The sequence below is a fragment of the Musa acuminata genome, chromosome BXJ3-6 (assembly GCF_036884655.1).
Source record: "Musa acuminata AAA Group cultivar baxijiao chromosome BXJ3-6, Cavendish_Baxijiao_AAA, whole genome shotgun sequence".
NCBI lineage: Eukaryota > Viridiplantae > Streptophyta > Magnoliopsida > Zingiberales > Musaceae > Musa > Musa acuminata.
The window spans coordinates 10266190-10287181 of NC_088354.1; the positions used below are offsets into that span (position 1 = coordinate 10266190).

Sequence of the window (20992 nt, forward strand, 5' to 3'; positions counted from 1 at the left end):
TAATTCTATGCTAAGTTCCCGATTCATTTCAAGCTTAAGTTGATAAATGGAACACGATAAAACCATTTATATTCTTGGAAGGCAGCCCTAAAATAAGCAAAAGAACTAAGGACTTTCTATTCTAATACTATGCTTAATTATAATAAGTGTTGATAAGGTTGAAAAGAAATGCTACTCAACTAAATATTTATTTAAAAGATGTTAACTAGTTTAACTGGTAGACCTAAATTAAACGCTATTTATGGAAAATGTATTTGCTGACATCCATTGATTGCTTGTACGGGTTTTCAATTATTTCTTGAGACAGGCATATTAATGCTGACTATTAAATAAAATAATCGAAACATTAAGCGTACCAAACAACATTCACTAGCTTGTGTTTGATGGTCGATTCCTGCAGGGCTTATTGAGCCCCTAATAGAAACAATGTACTTTACTCCATAATTAGAACTAACTTCAGCTCTTCTGCCAACGTGATCTCGTGCTTGCTACATATTATAGATTTTGCTGTGTCAAAGCCATCAGTGGAATTGATACTAATGATAGATGATACATCAATGGAGTACAACATGCAAGTAGCATATTTGTCTTGTACATCAGGCTAGGTTATTGCGTGCACCATCAAGCAGTAGTACAACATGCAGTAGCATACTTGGAAGTGCCCACCAATATGATCTGAGGCCTTCGTTCAGCAGGTAGCTCGGATGTTTCCTTGTGATCATACTGTCTCAAATGAGGAGTAGGAAGACCGAGCACAGCTTTCAGAAGGAAGGCCGCAGGCATCCTCTAGCTTGCTTTCGTTCCATTCCTTCTGCATGGCTCGGTTCATGCGTGCTACACACAACCGATCCTGCTCCACCCAGCACGGAGCAGCGTTGAGTGCGGCACTGTCGTCGTTCCGCCTCATCCGTGGCGACACCAGACCGGTTGAGACGGTGAGGTAGTCTACCATGGCATCCAGAAGCGATCTCGGCGCCCGGCCTCGCCCGTCCCAGAGCCACACGCGGGCCATGCCCCGTTGCACCGCGGAGGCCACCGACACCTGCACGTCGGACTCCCCCATGACGGCTTGGCTCATCCGAACTACGAACTCGCCTGGGCGGCGGCCACGGCTGACCAGGACGGTTTCGTTGAGGTCTAAGGCGGCCATGTAAAGCGTTACCCGCCCCACTGGCTTCCTAGGGAACGAATCATCCGGATAGAGGACGCGCTCAACGAAATCGCTCGAGCTGAGGACTAGTCTGGCGGCGCGGCCGTTGGAGACGAACAGGAGATGGAAGCGCCGGGCCGCATGTGTGTCGGAGGCGGCGTTGATGACGGCAATCTCGAAGCCCTTGGAAGCTTCAAAATTTGCCCACAGCGAGAAGGCAGCGAGGACAAGGAAGACGGAGACCCGCAGGAGGAAGCTGGGAGACGAGGGCGGGGATACAGCAGTGGCGGCGTTGGAGACGGAGGGAGGTGTCGGAGCCGAGGTGGGAAGGATAGAATGATCCATCTCGGACAATGACCGAAGCGAAGAAGAAACCATCGCTGGATGGCTTCTGAGCTGTCGTATGAACTATAACGTATACTGGCGTGTCTGTACGCGCGAGTTCTCCTCCGTGTCAAATGCTCCTACCAGAGCAGACACCACGTCGCATCGTCCTTGCATCAGTCACCGTCAGATCAACTCATCAGGCCCGTGATCGCTGTGTTCTTGCCCCCAACGGTGGATGACCGTTGTAACCGTTGGATTTGCCTTATGATTCGCGCCCCCTTGCATCGCTTCGGCTCCCGTTGCCCCGTCCTCGGTCACACATGCATATGAATTTAGCTTGTCCTCGACACCGATTTTGGTACGTGGATCCGAAAAGATGATGTATGACACTCGTGTTTGGTGCTTCCAAGACTAGGCAGGAAAATTAATGATGGAATCCATGTCACATCTTTGAACACAAGTGTCGTTGATGAACACAATGCTCTGACGAACTAAGTTATATATTTATAAAGATTTTTTTGTATATTTATCATAATATTGGATGTTAAAGGTCAAAGCACTTAACTAATCTGAGTCGTCGAGACAAGAGAAAGTTTAGTAAAGGCAAACATAAATTGTCATATACTGCACACTAAATATCAAAGTCAATCTTTAAATCAGTCTATCTGTACCCCAAAAACCAAGAAAAAGAAGGGTCTTAATTTCCCAGTTCCCATTAATGGTAACTTTGATGCACACATGGGTGCAAAGGTTGACAACACACCCTACGACACCGTTGCACCTGCAGTTTTCCCCATCACCATGAACACAGAAGGGAAGTCAGTCTTTGCAGGTACATGATTGCTGCGAAGAACCACTACTCTTCAAAGCTACCTCCAGATGAGGTGTTCTTCTCTCTTCTCATCCAAACTGATTCCTTGTGTCCTGCTTGCGGTAGGAGTTCCTGCAAAACCTTCTGATCCATTAGCAATCATCTCGAATTCAGTGTACCGAAGATAGCTCACTGAAATAGAGTAAGCATCTTAGCTTGTTTATACCTGATCACCAGCCTCTGCTCCCTCAGGATCCAAAAAGATAGGGTGCCATATCTTAGCTTCAGCCATCAAGCTCGAGTCCTGGAAGTGGGCAAGAAGTGCTGCTCTACCCTGGATTCGTGCAAATGCCAGAGAGATAATCTTCTCACTGTTGAACTTCTCCCACTTCTTCCCACTGAATGCCTGCAAATATACATTAAAGGGTTTAGTGAATCTCCCCAGAAATGATCATACTCCAAGTAGTCCTAACTGGAGCAGAACAAAACCTGGTAAAAGGTTAATATGTGCGCAGGAGACAGCATGTTAATGAATGCATAACCCACGTTGCACATTTTCTGCATGAAAGAACCAACATTGATTAGCTCAATAATACATTATCATCATCAACCCACACTATTGTTTGACTTTCGTGCATATTACCATAAAATCAATTGGCAGGTAGAAAAAGTCATAGGTGCCTTTGTGAGTTGCGTCTATTTCAGCTAAAATCATCTTGGAGGTGTACCTGGAGAACATGTAATATCCAAATTAGGTTTATAATCCTGCATGCATGCCAAGACTGCACGGATTTTTATGATTCTATATGAGAAAAAGATATCTACTTGTTCGGAATGTTCTTTATCATTATCGTTGTTCGAGTGTCTTCCCCCTTGGTGATTTTATCCAAGTCAAGCTGATACTGGTCGTTGTTTGCTCGGCCAGAATAAGGAGCATTGTAAAAGGGCGCAGCTCCAAATCCATGAGAAGGCACATTCCCTGATACAGTAATGCCTTGGTTCTTCATGTTCGCAAGTGAACTGCCACCGGAAGGAGTCATGTTCATCACGAAGGAAGTGTCTTGTGTCACGGGGATTAAATATCCATGCTGATGGTGTGGTGACCCCATGAACGAGCCATGCTGGTTTGAGTAGCGAGAGCTCCGTTCTCGTCCGTGTCCATCCGCCATGAACGAGCCTCCTGTAGCTCCAGGCTGCCAAGAAGAAGACTGCACATTACCCATGTAAGAAGTCGAAGTACCGCAGGGATACCGTGAGACACTTTGATTTCGAACACCAGATGTGTTTGGAGTCGGAGGACCAAAAGAAGTTAAATTTCCTGAGATTGAAGTCATCTCTCCCTGAGCACAACCAAGATATGGGAAGGAATGAGATCGTTGAGATCCACCTCCCTGTAAAGGACTGCTGCTGCTGCTGGAGCTTATCTTGTCACGATAACCCGATAATCCAGTAGGGTTCGCAGCGGACTTGGCAAAACTTTCTAGTGTAATGTCATCATTTCTCCATGTATCTTGCTGACAATATGGAATGTCATTCGGGATACCGAGTTGTAGCCATGAACCTGTCAATCAAGAGACATCCACTTCATTCGATGGCAAGTGTTCGAATCAAAAAGATAAACACCATTAGATTTGAACTTGAGAACATTGTCAGCAAGATATAGATACCTGGAGACGAATTGGCAATGGACAGGTCCCCAGGAACTACGCTCTCGTCTTGTTCAGACTCACGACTCAGCTGTTGCATCGAGCTGTTTAGAAGATCGAGGTTTTAGCACACAAGTAATAGTTCAAATTAAGGTAAACAAGAATCTACCACATATTTGAACTCATATACATACTACCTACGAGTTCCACCATGGCTGCTGGGTTCTATCTTTAATCGCATGCCGGCTATCTCAGTGTTGTGCAATGATCGAAGCGCAACTTCTGCTGCTCTGACATCATAGAACTCGATAAATTTGTGGTGCCGTTTGTGAGGAGTCTCCCATATCTGCTCCATAGTAAACAAGCAACATCTTATCACAGACCTTATGCGAGTTATCAAGATCTTGCATAAGCAATACTGACCTCTTTGATTTCACCGTACGCCCCGAACATTTGCGCAATGTCTTCAGTAGAAAGTGAAGGTCTTAAATTGAACACCACAAGATTTCCTTGGTTCGTCTCTTGGTTCGATGGGTTATCCTGGAAATTCCAAGAACAGAGGATGGACAAGCGATACAAACTACTTAATGATAGCAAAATAGGATAAAGAAAAGTATCCCTATCAGACCTTCGGAATCGAATAATGTATGTCGAGATTCCTTCGCCTTAAGGGCATGTTCTGTAATGCACGCCTGGCAGATTGAGCAGCTCGTATATCATAGTAAGATATCATCACAAATCCCTTCGGTTTGCATGCAGTATAAAGACTTCGAATTTCTCCAAATTTCTGTAATGTTCCAAAAAAATATGATTTAAATTCATTCAAATTATTCCTGTCGTCCATCAAAGTAGTCATTAAATTCATCAGAGGCAATCTATTGATCCTTGCGACTCACTCAAGATTAAGCTGCAAATAAAGCTATACAACAAGAACACAAACAGTTACCTCAAAGAGCGACCGCAGTTCAGAGTCTTCGACATTATTGTCGACGTTTCGCACAAATAAAGTTCTCGAAGGATGCTCGCAATGCGGGTGTGCCACCGAAACAGTCCCAACACCACTGGCAAGAGTGTACTGATGGTTTACATTACCTAAATAGCTACCAACTGTAATGCTCTCCTTAGGATCAGAATCCAATTCCATTTTCCCTCCACCGCAGAAAAGATCACAGTCTTCCAACGCAACAAGCACTTGTCCAGGCGACTCACTAAGGTCAAGACAATCCAGTGCGCCGGACAAAAGCGCTGCTTCATCATCAGGTAACATGATCCCAACATCTTGAGGGTCAACATCATCCATTCGATCCTTACCCTTCCTATCATCATGAGTTGACTGAGTACCCTTATGTGAATCTGTAACGCTCACCGAATGACAAAACAAGATTGGTATCGTCAGTTCAGCATACAATAGTTGCAAACTAAGAAAAATGAAAAGAAAGCAGCATCATACGTTGTTTATCATGATGAAGCGCCTGCGACGAGCTTGAGAAAAAGCTGAAATCACTTTTTGCATCAAGTGGATTGGAAGCAGATGGAGTGACCCAAACATCGTCAGTCTTCTTTGAAGTCTCTACGATTCATTCCAAAGTAAACGACGAAATTTGGGTCAAAGCAACAGAACTCACCAACTTAAACAAGCAAAGTTCCAAATGTACTTACGAATCGGGACAGAGTTCTTCGTTGCCCGCTCCATTGTGTTTCCTCTGCAGCATCACAAATAAATACAGATGGTAATATAGATTCGGAAGGTAAAGTTTTCCTTAGCATGCACATTAAGTGGATAGAAATTTATCTCAATAGTTATACTAACGAAATTTATAATTATATAATTACAACTTAATATTTTTCTCAATCACTTGTAAATTGATTACAATCTAAATGAAATCATCGAGTAAAGCAAAAACACCTTTTCAACATTCCAAACTTGGTCACCTAATTTTTCTAACAAATTTATGTCGCGATCAATCTAATCCTCAATTTTTTATGCCATACGATGAAATTAAAAACGATTCATTTGCATCCTTTTTCTTCTTTTACATTAGAAAATTTTATGGATTATTATCAAGAATACTTAAAATATTAAACATTTACATCGATCGAATAATATGAAACTCAAATCAAAATAGAAAGGTGGATCAGACCTACCGACAGCCGATAGCATGCATGGGGTCTTTCTTGTCGATGTGTATATATATATAGAGAGAGAGACGAGATAAACGAGGGTTTCAAATAAGGTAAAAAAATAATTTTAGTTTTATTTTTATTTTTAAGTTCAAGATAGGAAATACTAATTTAAGACTTGTAATAATTCCTCATGAGGAAAATCGATTTAGCAAATATATAATACTGATTTCTTGCAAGACAAATATGATGCAGACGGTTGTCTGCGAAGATTCTTCTGCAAATCACTGTGTCTGCGCTTTCCTGTAACTTTCTTAATGTAGAAGAAGTCTCTTTAAATCACTGTATCTACAGTTTCCTATAACTTCTTAAAAACTCTTTTAAGTTTTGTCGAGCATGACGGAGACAATTGTCGTCTTTCTTCCATTGTTGTGCTCACAAACAGACGGACTGGCGGTCAACCATCACTTGTCGCACCTCATCATCAGCAAGCATTAATTACCATTTAATTCATTAATGAAACCACCTTTTATTTTCTTTGTTATTGATAACTATTTAATTATTTTATCCAAAATTTAAAGTGATTAAGATGAGTTTTAATTTAATCTTATTCTTTTTATTTTATCCAAATGAATTCTAATTTTATTTGTTTTTATTTTATTAATTAAAATTAAATCTAATATTTTATTATTAAGCTTTTATCCCGATAATATGGTATAACATGATCTTATAGTTTCTTTGACTGATCGAGACATCCCAATCAATTCTATGTAGAACAAACGATTGTATGTATTCCTATAGCCCTCAATGGAATCAGACTCAAAAGACTTACACTTTTATAAGGAAGTATAAGATTATGTGGTTAAGTTGAATCTGACTTGAATTGGGTTTGAATCGAACCTATTAAGTCGAATCTAATTGAACTCAATTTGTTTTTAGTTTGAATCTAACTCGAACCAACCTTGACCCAGTCAAATTAAATCGACCACGGTTGAACCCAAAGCCTAAACAATGTGGTTGGGCTCAGCGTTTCTATGACCCGATATTGTGGACTAGTATTACAAGATCAATGGGCTGAACCTATTGCACGATGCAGACTTGGTGGCTTACATCTGAGCAAGTCAAACCTGGCCCATTTGACAGAACCAGACCTGATGCTAGTTATCAATTAATCATTTCACGATTCGATCACCCCTGCTAGGCCTAGGCTAAAATAGGCTAGCCCAAGCAAACCGTCCCGCATGACCAGCCCAAGTGGATCAAACCAATGGGCTAGCTCGAAATCAAGCCCTTGTGCTACAAATAAATAATAATAATAATAATAAATTAATAATCAAATGTTTATAAATAAAAAAATAAAAAAAATAGAATAGAATCAAGTTACATTATCCTAGATAATAGGTAACCTCTTATGCTTAACTCAAGGAGGATGCATCGAACAAACTCCTATGCTTAGCCCATGGAGAGCGCATTAGACAATCTTTGATGTTAACCCAGGAGCACGCATTTTGATATTTAGCCTAAAGACATGTCAGATGCATTTCGATGCTTAACCCGAGATGAATATATTGGATAACCTTTGATGCTTAGCCCAAGAAAGGCACATCGAGTGTTTGATGGTAAATCCGAGAATGATACATTATGTAATGGAGGAGACGACATTGCTTGAATTGCTATGTACCATAGAGGAGCATACATCAAGCAATGGAGGAGACAACACTATCTGAACTACCATAATTCTATTGAGGAGCTTATAACAAGCAGTGGACAAGATGATGTCACTCGAATTACTATAATACTATTGAGTGGAGGAGTATCTTAATTAATTGGTTGACCTATCCATTTCGAACAACTGACAATAGATATGACTAACCCACTATAGTGCCAACGAGGTGCTCACATTGAGTAACAGAGGAAGGAACAATTGAATCTAGAGTAGCCAATCGATTTGCTATAGAGTAGTTGATATACCCATATTAGATGATAAAGGAGACGACAATAGATCCCCTACTATAACGATGCCAAAGAACTAACATCAAGAGGTGAAAACTTATTATTTGATCTATATGAAGATGCTAAGAGGCCCATATTAAGCGATAGAGGAGACAACGATTGATCCCCTATTGCAATGATGCTAAGGAACCCATATTGAGTGGCATAAGCTTGTCGCCACCGAGTCTATAATGGAGATGTCGAGAGGCACAGGTTAGGTGATGGAAGCCTATCTTCACCTAATTTGCTATGAAAACGCATATCATCCATCACCACCTGACTTGTTACAAGGACTCTTATTGCCCAATGCCACTCGACTTGCAATAAGGTGTCAAGATGCCTATATCAACTAATAGAACACATTACCTCCCCACCAATTAGTCATCTACAACATCATCGATCTGTTATGATGTTGAGATACTTTTATTTACAAAGGATACATCATACATTAGAGACACTTATGTTTGTGAAGGATGCATAGGAAGTTACTATGCTTTTATCCATAAAAGACTCATTAGATACTTTAGATGCTTTTGTCCATAAAAGATGCATCACTCGTTAGAGAAGCTTATGTTTATAAAGAGTGTGTCAGATGTTGGAATGCTTTTGTCCATGAAAGATATATCTGGATGCTTTTGTTTATAAATAACATATCACATATTGGTCATGCTTGTGTCATCAAAGGATGCACTAAAAGTTGACATGATGGCATTAGAGACTAATGCTTTTGTTTGCCATAGGTGAAAGTGTTGTGGATAGAGGTTGGAGCACCCTTGCTATAGCACTTGTTGAGTAGATATACGAATGATGTTCTTATAACATATGCCCTCCTGACGCTAAAATTATATGGGATATATTAATGATATTAGGATTAGCCCGACTTAATTCAAGTCAGCATGCGTAAAAAATTATCAAGTGTTGCTGAGAATGTCGTATATATTCAATTTGATACTAGCTTATATAAAAGCCAAGATCGAGTAGGGTTCTCAATGTGGTTCATCTAATGTTCAAGTTAGTAACAAAATTGAGTGAATGCTTTAAGTAAATAATAATTAACCTTGATTATTATGGTTTGATGGGCTTTGGGCAAAAATATTCACTTAGCATTTTGTATTGGGCTAATATCCATGTGACTCAATAATTGATTGGGTCCCTTTCCATCCTAATTTGAATAGGCTACCACTTATCCAATCTTGATTGGAGATAAATATTTTTCTTATCCTTTATCTATGGATCAATACTTGTGTAACCATTCCAGACATCAACCTCCATTTTGATTCAACAATAACAAATTGAGAATTTTAGTTCTCACCTTATTAAATCATCAAAAATCTCCAACTAACTTAAGCATCAAAGAAGATTTTATCGATCATATCCTTGGCACAATTTTGACAGGATATATATTACATTCTCTAACGAGTGTGGAAGTGATTTTTGATTCTCAAACGAGTGCGGAAGTGATTTTTGATTGATCCTAACCGTCTTTACTTATCGAACAATCAAAATATGACTTCTCACTTGATAAATATTTTGTTTATGTAACACTATTTAAAGATAGAAATAAATTTTAAATTCTTGAAATTTGATCTCAAGCTATTTTATTATATTCTTCTTTAACACACCAAAACTCCTATAAAATTAGACATTTTGATTAAATTGGATTTCAGTAAGAACTTGGCGTAGTATGAGATTTTTTATGATAGATCGATAGCATGTTTTATCATTATCATATAATAAATACATTCATCGCAATGTAAACATTGCATCTTATGCCACATCAGCTAGAATCATTGCTCCAATAGCTTCCGGTCCCGCTACCATGTCAGCGCGTAGGCTAGGCTGCCACGACAGCATATATAGCCAAGCCATTACCATACGTAGCTAGAGGCTGGATATCCCATGCTACTTTGCGGCCCAATAGGCTTGCATTATTAATTATTACTCTAAGGTCTATGTGGTTTCGCCACACCTACATTGAATCTCGTTGAGCTCAATTTGATCCTAGTTGAAATATCAAGCACGAACACAATCTCATCCCTGTCAAACCAAGCCGATAGTGAATTGGTTGAATCGGACTCAAACCGCATATAGCCCGGCCTGTGGAGGAGCCCAACAAAGCTATGGGTCGAACACCCTGCGTGGGCCAGATTTGACGGCCTGCGCCTGTGCAGGTCCAACAGGGCCCATGTACCCAAATCAAACTCGAACTTACCCATCAACAGATTGAACCCGATCGTTGCCCTTAGCCAGTCGAATAAGACTTGAACTTGGTCGTCGATGGACTAAACTCCACTTCGAAACAGTCAACACCACTGTTGTTGCCATCGCAAGCATTGCCTATGTCGTGTTGCCCTTCCATGTCGGTACACTTACGTCTGCGGCTTGGTTCAATGTCACATCCTTGGCTTTAATTGACGTTGAATGCATGGCATCGCTCATTTTCCGTGAGATCTTTAATTTTGATGCCTCATCCATCTTCTATTTTAGTAGTTTAAACTAATATAACCCGACACCCTCATCCATCCATCTTCTAAGTATAACACTTTTTTTTTCTGTATATATATAATTCAAATCAACATGTTTTGATATCTTATGTTTATTATGTTTAACATTTCGTATATACACACTTCAAGTTGACATGCCTAACGTTCTTGCACATCATTTGATACTTCATATGCAAGGAGGTCATGTTGATATTTTGATATCTTCGTGTATGTACGATACTTTCCTTTGTGAGCAATATAAGTTGGCACACCCCAACACTTGTGTCTTTTTCATTTGACACACCTTATATGAGTAATTCAAATTGGTGTCTCTCGAGGTCCTCATGTGTCTCTTGCATCTAATACTTATTACGTAGGTAAGTTTAGTCGACACACTCTATCATGTCTTCTACATCTAATACTCCTAATACAAATAGTTTTGTTAACGTGTCCAAACACTCTTATGCCTTCTACATCCGATATATTTTATATTGGCAATATAAGTTAGTACGCCCAAAGACTCTTATATTTTCTTACATCATAAAATCCCTAAATAGGCGGTTCAAGTTAGTACACTCGAATACTCCCGTACTCTCTTACGTCATATACTTCATATGTAGGTAGTTCAAGTTAGCACACCTAAACGATCTCATAGTATCCCACTCTATAGTATTTATGTGACAATTTAAGTTGACATGCCATGATGCTCTCGTAGGTCTAATACTCCCTACACAAGAAATTTAAATTAGCACATCCCGATATTCTCATGTCTTCATGTTCCAACACTCTCTATGCACCCTATATAATTAATGAATATTACTTGATCATTTATTAATACAGGTAATTGTTGTCAAATACATTATGCTCCGACAAGAACAAATAATTTCCCTTAAGCATAATGGTGGGGATGATGTGTAAATTGATAATTAATTAGGACTCACATCTAGTCAAATTATAGACAAACAATCATAGCTTGACAAATGTTAACCCAGTTGATCCAAGAGACTTAGTCAACATGATTGAGATGTGACACTACCTAAGCGTGCTTAACAAAATGATGATATAACACCACCTAAGTATGCACAATCAATATGGAAACTAAAAGAAAATATTATATACCCTACCATGGGGCATATAAAAACAATTATTAATATTTTCTAACAATAAAAGTCAAGTTATTGACATCTTGACGGTGATGATATTTTTTTGAACTTGAGCAAATGTAATGCCTCTTCTTCGAGTTAGATGCATTGCACAAAAAGATACTTTTGGATGCCTTGAATGCTTCAATTATTTTTATCTTGAGCCCATATATTGCTCATAAAAGGTGATACTTTATGATGCTATTTAATTCTAAGTAGATGCATTGCATATGAATGAGATGCTTGGGGATATGTTTGATGCTTCAAATGATTATTTTACCTCGGGTGAATGCATCACATGCTAATGTAATACTTTAAGATGTGTTGGAAGCTTTGCTACCTTTTTACCCTACTAATATGTTTGTCTTTGGCAAACATATTAGTAGGAGAGAGGGTGAGGTAAACAAAAGTGTACATACATCAAAAGAAATCGATTATAACGATCTCCTTCCCATTTATATTGATCAAGAAGACTTACGGAAGCTCTACTCACCTTTCTTCTCTATTTTGATATGGATCCTTCATATTGATAATTCCAGAGTTCTCAGGCCGATAACGTATGACTAAAAATAAGAAAAAGATAAGTATTCTCTATCATAGCAAACATTCTCTTATAGCTGAGATGATCTTTTGACTTTTACATGTGCAAATGGGATGATAGTTTATGATGTGTCAAAAACTTTGATTTTTTTTTTTTAATTCACTATTTGATAAAATGGTGATACGATGTGGTGGTAAAGAAGCTCAATAATAATGGTGTTAGATTTTTTTATTTTTTTTCATGAATAAAAAAGAATTTAGATGGCCTGTGACTATTTATGAAGGTATAGATAACACACAAAGAATGTAGGTTGATCACAGAGGTGGCAGACAGTTCGATAAATGAAAGCATTAGAGGTGATATATATGATCATTATGCTCCAAATACAAAAACATGCTTAAATTGTTCCTAACACAGCCATCTTAAAGTGTTCCTACCACAGCAGTGTCAAAAAAAATTTATATGAAGATAAGATATCATTATTTATATAAGAAAACAATCCGAACACTGAATATGTATTATTTAAAGGCAGAGATGCATTGTCACACACTAATGTACCAAACATTAAATTCATGAGGACAAATAAATCGCCACTTAGAACGAAGATCCGAAATAAGCAGTCCTCATGTGCACATACCACCGCTTACAATACTTAACTGTTGGTAGGTCAGGAAATTTAAGATCATTTTTGTACAGTAAGACATCCGAACTCATTCTACTCTTCGACTCTGCACCTAGAGAGAGAACATAAATTTGGTCCCGGAAAGAAGAGAAAGAAGACCAGGGTGCCGCCGCAGGTTAGCAATGTGCCTAGCAGCAGACTGGCCTCATCTCACCCTATACACTTGAACCTTATTTATTTACATCATACTATCATCTGTAAAAGAAAGAAAAGAAAAAGAAAAAGGATCCTGCCCTTATTTCCATTAATGGTAACTTTGATGCATCCATGGGTTCAAAAGTGGACACACCCTTTGATACAATTGCACCTGCAGTTTCCCCCCCTCACTGTATTCTACACTTGGAACAACCAAGGAAAGGTTGCATTTCCAGGTACATGGTTGCTGCCAAGAACTTCTAGTCCTCCGAACTAGTTGCAGAAAAGGCGCTCTTCTCTGGATTCCCATTTGGACTGATTCCTTGTGCACTCTGAAGTAGGTTGACAGTCCTATCTTCTTGATAAACGCGTGTACTACTTAATGGAAAGAGTTCCTGCAAAACCTTATAATCCATTAGCAATCATTTCCACTACACTATACTAAAGATTGCCCGAGGAAGAAGCTGCGAATAATGGAGTAAGCATCTTTATTTAAAATGTTATATTACAATCTAGGATGGAGAAAATTCAACATACGAAACAGCAAAGGCCATAAATATCTCAGTAGAATTCCACTTTGCAATATTTCATTTGAAGAGGTATGGCTCAAGAAATATAATCAAAGATTTTTGTTCAGGCACCATTTTACTTATTTGGCAATTTCATCCATTAACCATGGAATTTACAAAATTAGGAAAAATAAAGAGAGATTCAAGTTAAGCATTTCTTTGCATACTTGCCTGCATGGATATATATGCAACTGATTGGGCCAACTCTCTGAATAATTCATATGCAGCCAAAAGAAAAATATTAATTCTTGCCTTAGCATGTGCCTGATCAAATATCTCACAGGCAATTGCATTATTATTATTATTATTTCGTGTGACATTAAGCATATGGCATAACATTGATTGTAAAGGAAAACAAGGTATTAGTGCCTCAAAACATACACCTGATTCATGGAATATGTCAGGTGAGCCCTAACAATCCCATAAGCTAAACATGAGGTTTTATTATACAGTAGCATTCAATATTCTCTAGTAGCCTTAGCAAAATTGCTTATCCACCAATTTTTCAGCTTATATACGTCCCATATATTATAAACAACTATTCCATATAGTTCCCAAGAGATTTTTGGACTTTTACCTGATCACCAGCTTCTGCTCCCTCAGAATCAAAAAGAATAGGGCGACATCTCTTATCTTCATTCATCAAGCTAGAGTTCTGGAAGTGGGCAACAAGTGCTGCTCGACCCTGGATTCGTGCATATGCCAGAGAGGCAACCTTCTCACTGTTGAACTTCTCCCACTTCTTCCCATTGAATCCCTGCAAGTATATATAGAGGTTCAGCGAAGCTCCCTAGTTCACATGATTTTATTGTTTGATATGCCCTACCAAACTTCCCTCTCCCACTAATAAACATTTTAGAATTTAGCAAGTAGTCCGAACTAGAACAGAACAAGCAAGCAAGGAGCAGAATAAAACCTCATAAAAGGATATTATGTGTGCAGGAGAAACCATGTTTATAAATGCATAACCCACATTGCATTTATTCTGCATGAAAGAATCGACATTAGATTAGATCAATAAGGCATTATCATCAAACCACTGTTGTTTGACTTTTGTGCATATTACCTTAAAATCAATTGGCAAGTACAAAAAGTCATAAGCGCCTTTGTGAGTTTCATCTATTGCAGCTAAAAGCATCTTCGAGGTGTACCTAGAGAACAATTAATATCCAAATTAGGCTCATAATTCTGTATGCTTGGCAAAACAGCACAGCATTTTATGATTTTTTTTTAAATACATACTTATTTGGAATGTTCTTTATCATTATCGTTGTTCGAGTGTCTTCCCCCTTAATGATTTTCTCCAAGTCAAGCTGATACTGCTTGTTATCAAGTTGGATCCCCTGGTTGTCAGCTCGCCGACTGCGGTTACGATCAACTAGACCATTGATGCCAATGGAACTTGGGCCAGAATAGGGAGCATTGTGAAAGAGCACAGGTCCAAATCTCTGAGAGGGCATCATTCGCACATTCGGTGAACTATTATCTGGCATATTTCCTGATATAATGCCTTCATTCACTGTGGCCCGAGGAGTCATATTTATATGTAAACTACCACCATTTTGATTAATCCCAATGTTTCGAAATGGGACCTGGTTCATCAAGGATGTCTTTGGTGACTCGGGGAAAAATCCATACTGCCTCACGAAAGGAACAGATGGAGCTGATCCAACATGATGTGGATGCTGATTGTGTGATGACCCCAGGAATGAGCCATGATGGCTTGAATAGAGAAAGCTGTGCGCTTGCCCTTGTCCATTTGACATGATTGAACTTCCTGTAGCTCGAGACTGCCAAGAAGAAGACTGCACATTGTCCATGTAAGAAGTCAAATTACCCCATAGAAACTGTGGGCCAGTCAGACTTCCAACACCAGATGCATTTGGAGTCGAAGGACCAAAAGAAGTTAAATTTCCTGGGGTCGAAGTCAGCACTCCATGACCGTGATCTGGGAAGGAATGAGACTGTTGATATCCACCTCCCAGAAAAGGACTGCTGCTAGAGCTTATCTGGTCAGGATGACTGGCCCTATTTTGGTCCTTCCCAATTGGCGCAATCTTCACAGAAGATATCTTTGGAGAGAGTAGAGAAGATAATCCAGACATATCGTTATTTCCAATAGGGCTCATTGCTGCACCACTAGGGGACTTACTAAAAATTTGTAGTGGATTGTTATCATTTGGACTACTGAATTGTGCCCATGGACCTGTCATTCAAGAGATATCCAGTTCAAATATGGCATATTGAATGGACCTGCCATTCAAGAGAGATTAAACACCAATAGATATGAATTGGAGCGCACGTCACCAAGATACCTGGAGGCGAATTGGCAGTGGACAGGCCCCCATGATGCCGATAAACTCTGGTTTCATCCTGTTCCAGCTCATGAGTCAGTTGTTGCATCAAGCTGTTTAGAAGATTGAAATTTTAGCACAAAGTGAAAAATAAGAGCTCCACAGAAAATTTGATTTTAAAAATGTCTATTAATAATAACAAATCATCCAAACTGTCAATTAGAGAAGAAGACATTATGATTTTTGTCAATTCGAACCATATCATCCTTTAACAAGGAGCAATAGAAACAGGTTGAGATGTAATTAACAAGAACTTATGAGTGAGATTTTGCTTCCATGTGAATATCAAGATTTAAGTTAAAAGGCATGAAACTAGAACCTCGGAGCTCATAAGAACTTATCCAAACTACAATGTAATAGTTCAGATTAAAGTAAAAGAATCTACAGCTATAGCATTTCTCCCCAAAAAATATCCGCAAACAATGTCATACACATACCTCCTACGAGATCCACCAGGACGGCTGGGTTCCAACTTTATCCGTTTGCCAGCTATGTCACTCTTGTTCAATGACCGAAGGGCAGCTTCTGCTGCTCTAACATCATAAAACTCAATAAATTTGTGGTGCCGTTTGTGAGGAGTCTCCCTTATCTGCTTAATAGTAAATAAGCAACATCTTAGCAAAAACCTGAGTGATGTGTAACCTTATGTGAATATCAATATCTTCCATAAACAATATTGAAGAAGAAATTTCCCACCTCTTTAACTTCCCCATATGCCCCAAATATTTGCTTAAGGTCATCATTAGAAACTGAATGTTCCAAATTGAATATCACAAGAGTTCCTTGGTTCATATCTTTGTCTGATGGGTTATCCTATAAATTAGGACAGAATATGATCAAGTGATAGAAATTAAATGATGGTAAAATAGAACAAAAAAGTTCTCTAGTCAGACCTTTGGGATTGAAAAATGTATGTCAAGCTTTCTCCGTCTTAAGGGCTTGTTCTGTAATGCACGCATGGCAGATCGAGCAGATCGTATATCATAGTAAGATATCATCACAAATCCCCTATGCTTACATGCAGTATAAAGACTTCGAATGTCTCCGTATTGCTGAAAGAACAGATATGATCAAATGTCAGGAAAAAGTTCAGAAACAAAGTTCTAGAATAGGAAGGAAATATGAAAAATATGATTTAATATAATATTCCATATGAGGCCATCAATCTAGCATTGCTCACGAAATCATTCAAATTATTGCCATCATGCATGAACGTAGACAATAAATTCACGTAATCTTCGCTCAAACAACAAGAAGTCCACCACTTAATTCCAACATAGTAAAATGCATACTCTTATCCACTTCATGGATACATTTCACAACTATATGGGTATTATATAAATAAAAGCAAGAATCTTCTTATTAAAATTAGAAATCTCGGCAGCATGGATAATGACACATAGCAAATATGCTTCAATATTAGCACCACTTAAACAATTGGAAAATATACATTAACAAGACATAAACCACAAGGAATAACCAATCTTAAATCTTGTGCGTAATATTCATCAAAATCAATTTATTTATCCTTGCAACTAAAAATTAAGCTACAAATGAGCTGAAGCAGACTGATAGCAGAAAAAGCTATACAACAAAAACACAAACAATTACCTCAAAGAGCAGCTGTAATTCAGAGTCTTCAACATTACTGTTGATGTTCCGCACGAATAGGGTTCTCGAAGGATGCTCACCATATGGGTGCTCCCCCGAAATAGTCCCGACACCATTAGGAAGACTGTACTGATTAAACCCATTGCCTAAAGACCCATCAGAGACACTTGACTTTGCCACACCAATTGCAATGCTTTCTGTAGGATCAGAATCCAATTCCATACCTCCTACACTGCCAAATAGATCATAATCTTCCAACTCATCAACTTGACCAGGTAACCCATTAAGGTCAAAATCATCCATTATGCCAGACAAAAGAGCTTCTTCATCATCAGGTAACATGACCCCAATCTCTTGAAGGTCAAGATCATCCAAGGGATCCTTGCCCTCCATATCATTGTTCAGCTTTTTCAATTTAGAAGCTGCATTGACGGTTGATTGAATACCAACATGTGAATCTCTAAAGTTCACTGAATGACAAAACAAGATCTGTAGTGTTAGTTTAGTAGACACTAGTCACAAGTTATGAAATGTTTAAAAAAAAAAAGAGAGAAGCATACATTTATCATGACGAAGCACAGGCAATGAGCTTGAGAACAGGCTAACATCACTTGATCCATAAAGTGCATTGGAGCTGGATGGAATAACCCATGCATTTTCAGCCTTCCTCGCAGTCCCTACAGATTAGAGATATGGGTGAAAGAAGATTCAAAAGGATACAGTCAGTTTTGGGTAAAAGAAGCATTACTGACCAACTTAATCAAAGAAAGTCTCGAATTTACTTACATATAGGGACAGAATTCTCCGAGGCCTGCTCCATTGTACTTACCCTACAGCATCACAATGAAACACAGATGGTAATAAAGATAGATTTGGAAGGCAAAGTTTTGTGCAACACATGCACCGAGAGAATAATACAACACTGTTATACTACATATTTCCCAACAGGAGTCTTATGAAAGGACCATGAAAAAAAAAAAAACTACCATCTTCAGATTGTTCACTTCAACATTGAACATGCATACATTTCATGGTTCAGTTCAACATATGGGCACTCCATGGCCCTTCAGAAATTGTTTGGAAGATTCTTCTAACATAAGAATTCTTAAGAACCTAGAAAAATACCGTTATATCCCAATTCAAGGTATCTCTATGTTAAAAAAATTCACACCATGCTTCAACGCCTCTTCATTCATAACTACATATTTTTTTTCTCAATCACTTACAAATTTATTACAACATAGATCAAATCACCTATTTATGAGTAAAGCAAAAACTCTTATCAGACATATGAATCATTAGTGCCAAATCATCATTCCAGACGTGAATTCCTAACATCAATTTTTTATGTCAGGATACAATATCAAAACAATTACTTGAATTTTAAACATGCATTATCTTTCTTCACATTCAAAATATAAATTGATTAATATCGTAAAGGCATGAGATATTAAATATTTAAAATAATAATTAAATAATTCCAAACTTATCCCAAGATCAAGAAAAGGAGAGGAGTTCACCAGTATAAACAGGGGTTAAGGTGGGCATTGAATACTGTTAGAAATCTTAATTTTGTTTTCGTTTTTATTTTAAATTAAAAAATATTTAAACAATAACTTATCTGAGGTTCAAGATAGGAAACTTTAATTAATTGTTGACACACAATGTAACTAGAATTGACAACTAATTGGAACTCGGCATGTGGCATCTAGTCAGATTATAGACAACCAATCATGACTTTACACCTGTCACCCAATTGGCCTCGAAGACTCAAAGACTCAGTCAATATGATGATTAGGTAGAGTCGCCTAAGCGTGCACAGTCAGCACCTAAGAGTGCCCAATCAGTATAATATCTAAAAGGAAATATTCCCTGTGGATACCCAACTTGGGCTCTCCTCCAGGGATGCTCTCCCCTTTGAACTTTCCAAACTAAACTCACTTCCTTCATCCATTCGTTGATTTAAACATCAAAGGGATTTTGTCGGACATGCCACTAAATAGTTTTGTAGGATTCCTCGACTTTGATGGAATCCACTCTTAAGGAAGCGAGACAGAGGAAGGATAGCCAGCGCAGACATATCCACAGGAATTTGATTTGTAAATACAACAACATTCGAAAAACGGATCAGGTCGGATCAACTTCATAGTGTCAGGTTGACGATCATTTTTGACACTGACAATACCAATTAACTTGTGCCACGCCAAGACAGGGATCACACAATTGAAATGGTTAATCTACCATGTGATCATCTCCCAACTTCATAAAGTATGTACCACAAAATTGACAATCAAATATGGCCGTCAACAAATACTGGTTCACCAAAGTCATAGGACATCAAATGCATGGAACCATAAATTACAGTGCAACCTTGTTCGATCAGCAACGGGGAAGCAGTGATCCAACTACTAATACAAAAGAGCTGAACGTGGCATTCAAATTACGATAGGTTTCAGCCGTCCTTCGGCACATCTGCACCAAATTACAATCCAGAAGAACCCTGACAATGCACGCATTTACCTTTATTTCACCTCTTAAGCAACAAAGGATCCAACTTATCAACACATTACATCTCAAACCCAACACAAGAATCGAAGCAAATAACAGAACAAAGGCGGAGCAGACCCTTACCAAGCGACGCAACCACTCAGATCCGCGTCAGAGGTGACCCTAGATTCCTCCAAAACAGAAGCGAATACCGGGGGCGCAATTCCACCGAGTTCGACCCAGGAGTCCCAGCATAACCGACAGGGAGATCCACCCCAATCGGCCGAAATCAAGAGCGAAACCCAGGAAAGAGGAACCGGTCGCCCCCTCTCGTTCCGCCTCTATTATTGCTGCGGAGGTGCGTCCCCTCTTCCCCTTCGACAAGGAGAGCAAAAGGATATGGAAAGCGATGATTGATTGGAATGATAGTCCATTTAGTGCGCCGCAATTCTCAACTGTTTTTGAATGGAACTTGAAGTCCGTTGACGCCACCAAGACCGTCGCCCACTGTACTGCCTGCGCCTCTCGCTTCGCTCGCTCCGTACCTGTGGAATCGATCCGTTTAGATCTTCATCCCGCGGATGGAATGAATAGAATCGTGACATGGGTGGCGCGTCTACTTTCGAGATTACCGCCGACGAGCGTGGTGGAGGGTTAATGCCATACATCACATGGATTTGGATAATGCCATATAATCCAATCACATTAATGATGATGATGATGTAATTGAATGGCCCAATGTGAATGCGATCGAGCGTAGTCTAATCATTTGGGTGACTTCATTTATTGTTATTGTCGTGGGGCGGCTCAAATGGGCCGAATCGGCCCGTTTTGGCGGAAGCTTAAAGACACGTGGCGGATATCGGGCTGGCCCTACTAAGTTCCGTGTCGGATCGGATCGACGACTTGTACGCTTGACCAAGTCAACCGTGGTCTGGTGA

At 39.1% G+C, this 20992-nt stretch overlaps 3 protein-coding genes across 3 annotated transcripts; all 3 read right to left on the minus strand.

Annotated features, from left to right (window-relative positions):
* Window positions 1–502: 502 nt before the first annotated feature.
* On the minus strand, window positions 503–1560 carry LOC135640471 (uncharacterized). The gene has a single exon (XM_065154934.1). The coding sequence runs from the start codon at window positions 1526–1528 to the stop codon at window positions 719–721; it is 810 nt and encodes a 269-aa protein (XP_065011006.1). The 5' UTR covers window positions 1529–1560; the 3' UTR covers window positions 503–718.
* A 773-nt stretch (window positions 1561–2333) lies between these two features.
* On the minus strand, window positions 2334–5281 carry LOC135640832 (protein MEI2-like 5). The gene is made up of 10 exons (XM_065155603.1): window positions 4881–5281; window positions 4563–4721; window positions 4358–4474; window positions 4129–4280; window positions 3956–4038; window positions 3114–3849; window positions 2932–3016; window positions 2778–2846; window positions 2515–2694; window positions 2334–2420 (listed from the first exon to the last, which is right to left on the minus strand). Exons 1-10 carry the CDS (start codon window positions 5232–5234, stop codon window positions 2334–2336), a joined length of 2022 nt encoding a protein of 673 aa, XP_065011675.1. The 5' UTR covers window positions 5235–5281.
* Window positions 5282–12841: 7560 nt separating this feature from the next.
* Window positions 12842–20990, minus strand: LOC103987745 (protein MEI2-like 2). The gene is made up of 13 exons (XM_009406133.3): window positions 20196–20990; window positions 18351–18394; window positions 18125–18241; window positions 17565–18034; window positions 16847–17005; window positions 16650–16766; window positions 16391–16542; window positions 15915–16006; window positions 14842–15805; window positions 14666–14750; window positions 14516–14584; window positions 14177–14356; window positions 12842–13425 (listed from the first exon to the last, which is right to left on the minus strand). The coding sequence occupies exons 2-13, from the start codon at window positions 18382–18384 to the stop codon at window positions 13291–13293; spliced, it is 2574 nt and encodes an 857-aa protein (XP_009404408.1). The 5' UTR covers window positions 18385–18394; window positions 20196–20990; the 3' UTR covers window positions 12842–13290.
* Between the last annotated feature and the right edge of the window lie 2 nt (window positions 20991–20992).